General features: G+C 40.5%; 1 protein-coding gene across 1 annotated transcript in view; it reads left to right on the top strand.

Moving 5' to 3' along the window:
* Nucleotides 1–3,139: 3,139 nt before the first annotated feature.
* The window catches only part of ano2b (anoctamin 2b), a 114,503-nt gene continuing 111,642 nt past the window's right edge, over nt 3,140–6,000 (top strand). Inside the window, exons 1-2 of the mRNA XM_059987571.1 lie at nt 3,140–3,340; nt 3,926–4,252. Coding sequence (XP_059843554.1) covers nt 3,191–3,340; nt 3,926–4,252 — 477 coding nt within the window. The 5' untranslated portion in view covers nt 3,140–3,190. The remainder of the gene's footprint in view (nt 3,341–3,925; nt 4,253–6,000) is intronic.

The following is a 6,000-nucleotide window of genomic DNA, read 5'->3' as shown; positions in this document are numbered from 1 at the left end:
TCTGAATAAAAACTGTTTCAGAGGTAATTTCGTGTCTCTGGTGTTTTTCCTCAACTGAGCAGGTTAATATTTGTTAATTTACTTGACGTGGTCAGACTTTAAATCAAAAAGGTTATGCTGTCCCGTATACTTGAGAAACCAAAATACATATTGCATATGAGTAAATGTAAACAATTTCTTTAATTCTTTTGCCAGCAGGTAGCCCTGTGATTCTCCCACCCTGCTCACAGCAAAAGCCTGTAGAAGTGTCAAGGGCTGGACCAGCGCAGTTTGAGAAATATTTGACAGTTCCCCAGGTTTTGCCCAGGAAACATTTCAAAGACTCTGAGCGAGTTGTGGACCATGCAACCTCAAACCCATTCAGTAAGGAGGAGCCAGACTTCCCACTGGTAAGTGTGTGTGTGTGTGTGTGTGTGTGTGTGTGTGTGTGTGTGTGTGTGTGTGTGTGTGTGTGTGTGTGTGTGTGTGTATTACAGACCCACTGATATCCACAGCTACTTCTACCTCGCCTCCAACTACCCTGTCACTTGTAAAAGGGTACCATTCCTTTGACTCAGGTTTTCCATCTCCACCACTTCTTTTTTTCAGAATCAGAATCAGGTTTATTATCACCGGCATGTGACGTGAAATATGTTAACTTCGCAGCAGCAGTTCAATGCATACATAATCTAGCAGAGAAAAAATAAATTAAGTGAACCATAATAATAATAATAACAAATAAACAAGAAAATCAATTACATATATTGAATAGATTTTTTTTAAATGTGCAAAAAGAGCAATACTGTATATTAAAATATTAGTGAGGTCATGTCCAAAGCTTCAATGTCCATTTAGGAGTCGGATGGCAGAGGGGAAGAAGCTGTTCCTGAATCGCTGAGTGTGTGCCTTCAGGCTTCTGTACTTCCTACCTGATGGTAACAGTGAGAAAAGGGCATGCCCTGGGTGCTAGAGGTCCTTAATAATGGATACTGCCTTTCTGAGACACCACTCCCTAAAGATGTCCTGGGTACTTTGTAGGTTAGTACCCAAGATGGAGCTGACTAGATTTACAACTTCTTGCAGCTTCTTTCGATCCTGTGCAATAGCCCCTCCACACCAGACAGTGATACAGCCTGTCAGAATGCTCTCCACAGTACAACTATAGAATTTTTTGAATGTATTTGTTGACATGCCAAATTGTTTCAAACTCTTAAGAAAGTATAGCTGTTGTCTTGCCTTCTTTATGATTACATCAATATGTTAAGACCAGGTTAGATCCTCAGATATCTTGACACCCAGGAACTTGAAGCTGCTCAGTCTCTCCATTTCTGATCCCTCTGTGAGGATTGGTATGTGTTCCTTCATCATACCCTTCCTGAAGTTCACAATCAGCTCTTTCGTCTAATTGGTGTTGAGTGCCAGATTGTTGCTGCGGCACCACTCCACTAGTTGGCTTATCTCACTCCTGTATGCCCTCTCGTCACCACCTGAGATTCTACCAGCAATGGTTGTATTGTCAGCAAATTTATAGATGGTCTTTGAGCTATGCCTAGCCGCACAGTCATGTGCATATAGAGGGTAGAGCAGTGGGCTAAGCACACACCCCTGAGGTGCGCCAGTGATCAGGATTTTCACTTCAGGAAGAATGTCTTTCACCAGACAGTGGTGAATCATTGGAATTCATTGCCACACATGTCTGTGGAGGCTAAATCATCGGATATAGTTAAAGTGGAGATTGATAGGGTCTTGAGTAGTAAGGGCATCAAAACGTACAGAACGAAGGAAGGAGACTGGTGTTGGAAGGTAGAATAAATCAACCATGATCAAAGGGCAGAGGAGACTCGATGGCTGATTGGCTAATTTTTCTCCTATGGTCTTACGCTCAACTGAGATGTATTTCTTCTTCAGAAGTAGGGCTTTCCCCTCTCTGTTATTGACTACTCCCCCACTTGCATCTTCCCTTACCCCTGGCCTCAGGCAGAACAAGGATTGAAATGCTTTGGTCCTCACCTATCACCCCACAAGCCTTTTGCATCCAACATATTATTTTCTGTAACCTCCGGTAGCTATAGGATCCCATTACCAGCCACATCTTCTCCACTCCACCCTTTTCTGCTTTCTGCTGGGACTAGTTTTTCTGTGGCTCCTTGGTCTGCTCGGCCCTGCCCACCCATCCCTCTTCATTCCCAACCTCCTTCCACTGTAATCGCAAGAGATCTATCACCAGTCCCTGCAACTCCTCCCTCATCACCCTGCAGGGCTCCAGACAGCAAGTCCTCAGGCATCAAATACATCTGTTGTGGCTTACTCTACTTCGATGAGTCCAAAGAGAAACTAGGAAACAGCTTCACTGAGCCCCTGTGCTCTGTCTGCCATGGCTGCCTGGGGATCCTAGTTTAATTCAACTCCCCATTCCTTCACCAACATATCTGTACACCTCCACCACCGCTGAAACTAAACAATCTAGAAGAACATCACCTTGTATTCCACCTATGTAGAATATAAACTGTTGACATGAACGATGAATTCTCCAACTTCTGGTAATGGCTCCCAGTCTGTCCGTTTTCCTCACATTCTGGCCCCCATCACCATGTCTCCTTCCCCTCATCCACCTTCCTGCACCCTCCATATGCCCATCACCCATACACTTTGCCCACTAGTTCCACTCTGACCTACCCACTTCTCATTTCTCTGTTTTATGCTCCAACTTTCCTTCCTATCAGATTCCACCATTGCCCGCCCTTTGTCACTTCCACCTGTCTCCTCCCGGCTCCAGATGCATCTCCCTATCTGCCTATCACCCCCGCTCACCTGGATCCACCTATCACCTGCCAGCACTTGTACTACTCTTCTATACTGCCTTTCTCCCACTATCTTTCAGTGCAGATGAAGGGTATTAACCTGAAATTTGGGCTGTCCATTTTTCTCCATAGATGATGTCTGACCCACTGAGTATCTCCTGCTGTGTATAATTAAACAGAAGCTTGTTACCAGGGTTGTCTTGGCAACAGTAAATGCAGATTATATCTCCCAGGATTTGCCTGTAACAGGCTGACTATAAAAAACACCTAACCAGAACAAAGCAGTGGTTAATGGTTAGCACTTGCAATGTTAAGTGCTGGCTCTTCCATTTGGTTTCCATACCTCAGCAGATCTTCTTTTGAGGAGGAGAGGTGTAAGAAAAGTGTCTGCTCTGCTCAATTGAAAGTTGATGGAAATAAGCTGCTTCTTTTGGCAAAGAAGGATTGCTGAGTTGTTCTGCACCAGCTGTCTTCACGTTGTTTGTTCAACTAACTGCCTCATGGATCTTCTTACTCCTCCCAGTTGTGTTGTGAGTTTAATACCAGAAAGCCTGTTTCAGGTGAAAGATGTCATATCTTTATTTGTCTCTTCATCTGTGCTTCATTGGGTTGTGGATGCATTTGCATTAACAAATGCATGAGTTTGCTGGATAATTTCTGTCTTTACCTTTCCTTCTGTACAAGTTTATGAATAATATTGCTTAGAACTCATTTGCAGTTAGTTTTGATAGAATCCTAGGTTGCATTTTGCTTTGCAAAGAAACACTAAGCAAATACCTGTGCTGTCTATTATATCTTACACTTTGCCGTCAGTTCTACTGAATTCAATGGATCTGAATATCAGACAACAAGGTGCCAGGGGTATTCATGAGATTTAAAGATTAGTTACACTTGTAATGACTCGTTTCATTTTCCTCACCCTGAAGAAAATCAAAGTTTATTTCTTTATACAAAGGCTTGCTGGTGTATATCTTACAAATACTGAAACTATAGAAACACAAATTGTACGAATAACAATATTAACAAAACAATGTTTTGTCGTGTTTTTGGTTTGTTTAGATTCGTTAAATAGTCATTACTAGTTATAAAAAATGGGAAGTTGCAGGTAAAAACTTAATGGGTGCTGCTTTTTTCTCTTCTCTTAGGTTGTTAACAACTACATTGAAGATAATGAAAAACAAGACAGTAAGAAAGGCTTGTACTTCAGAGATGGGAAGAGAAAGGTAGACTATGTCTTAGTTTATCAAAACAAAAAAGTTACTTCGTTGTCCACAGGGGCTTTCATCCTGAATGGATCTGCAACAATTTCGCACAAAATTAAAGAGCATGCAGAACATCAGGAGTGTAAGCAAGAGGATGTGCTGGAGACTGGCATTCCACATGGGTCTGTGGAGGAAGAAAAGAGAGCTCGTAGAGAAGAATTTGAGAAGAACCTCATGGAGAGCGGGCTGGAGATAGAGAAAGACAAAAAGGTGAGAATATGAATTTTCCTCTGATAAGAAATTTATTAAACCTTAAATTTGAGTTTGGGATTTGAACTTCAGTCTCTGGATTATTGGTACAGGCTTCTGGATTATTTACCCAACAATTTAGGTGTCGTGCCCTCACCATTTCTTAAGAGTTTAAAAAAAAGGTGGGCCATGGGCAAAGATGTTTGTGCAGTAATATCCAGACCTTGATCAGCCTATTGGAAAGCAATCTATCATTAGAAATCCCACAGATCACTGTATGTATGTACTGTTCTGTATGCTATAGAAGTCTTCTGTTCTATCAGCACATTCCCACCTACATTTTGTTAGTGGGACAGTTAATCTCAGACTTACCAAAAGTAATCTGATAGAATAAACTACAAATTTTATTTTGAACCTATAATGCCAAATTGGGGCAATTAATTCCAGTTTCTTTGTATTTAAACTTGTGTAATAAGTAATACAATGAATGCTCTGGCATTTCGTAATTTGTACTGGGGTCAGTATCTTTTTGTGTGCAACGAGCTAATATGCAAGTGAATGCAATATAAAGTGTTTTTTTTTATTTTTGATAGCCCTTGGACAATCGGATTGGATTTTGTTTTTAAACTCTGTCCAAATTCCTAGAATTTTAGAGCAACACACACAAAATGCTGGAGGAGCTCAGCAGCTCAGGCAGCATCTATGGGAATGAATAAACAGTCAATGTTTCAGGCTGAGACCCCTCCTCAGGCTCAGTCCTAGTTATTACAAAATTCTTTCCTAAATCTAAGATAAACATTTGTGGTCAATTAAAATTAGAAAATAAAACATGGAACTCTATAATTAGAAAGGTCTTCAAATTTCTACTGAAGGGTAATAAGCAGGAATGTTAAATACATCTCTTTCTAATTCTCTGCATCTCTGTTTCAGTAAACCAGTCATCCATTTATGTTTAACCAGATGTTAGTTCTCATAGCTGATTTCGACTAACTATTCATTAAATTAAGCCAAGCTTCCTGTGCAGAAACAAATAGCAGAGACATTAATTTATAAGTTGCATTTCAGTAGTTCGATGGGATAAAGAAACATAAAAAGATTACCTGCTTCAACAGATTTTGTACAATTACAGGATCAGTCCCAATCCACAATTTTCCCCAGTAGCTCTTAAAATTTGTTGCAATTATATATTCAATTCTTCGAAAGTTATTGTCAAAACTGCTTTTGCAGCTTGTCTGCACGATAACAATTTGTTACACAAATTCAACCTGGTTCTTTTGATAGTTATTTAAAATATTAAGTCCCATAATTTTCATTCCTTTCACTGGTGGAAATAATTTCTCTACTTCTGCTGTCAAGAACTTCTGTAACATCACATTGCGGCCTGTCCCTAGCACATTCTTAGGTGAATTAATGAAATGATACATTTCACAGTATGCTTGTGACAAGAGGCCTAGGCGAGGAACAGGTAAGGTTTCGTATATAAGCAGTGGGTGAGAAGATCAGTGGTATAGTGCATACTCCTAAGCACTATGCTGACCCGAAAAATTGATCAGGAAGTGTAAACAATGACATGACTAAGTTGTGCTTTCCCTTGCTTGACCTATGTGCAGAGCTGTTCTTGTTCCATGTGCAATACAAATTTAATACCCTGCTGTGTACTTAATTCACCTCTATTCAATCCAGTCAACACCAGAGTGACCTACATGTAGAAATCAAGTCTGGAGAGTGGGAATAGACTTTGTACCTGCACTACTTAAAGGAATACAAAA

The sequence above is a fragment of the Hypanus sabinus genome, chromosome 13 (genome assembly GCF_030144855.1).
Source record: "Hypanus sabinus isolate sHypSab1 chromosome 13, sHypSab1.hap1, whole genome shotgun sequence".
Lineage (NCBI taxonomy): Eukaryota > Metazoa > Chordata > Chondrichthyes > Myliobatiformes > Dasyatidae > Hypanus > Hypanus sabinus.
The sequence above is the reverse complement of the archived record's forward strand: the minus strand, read 5'-3'. Positions and strand labels throughout refer to the sequence as shown.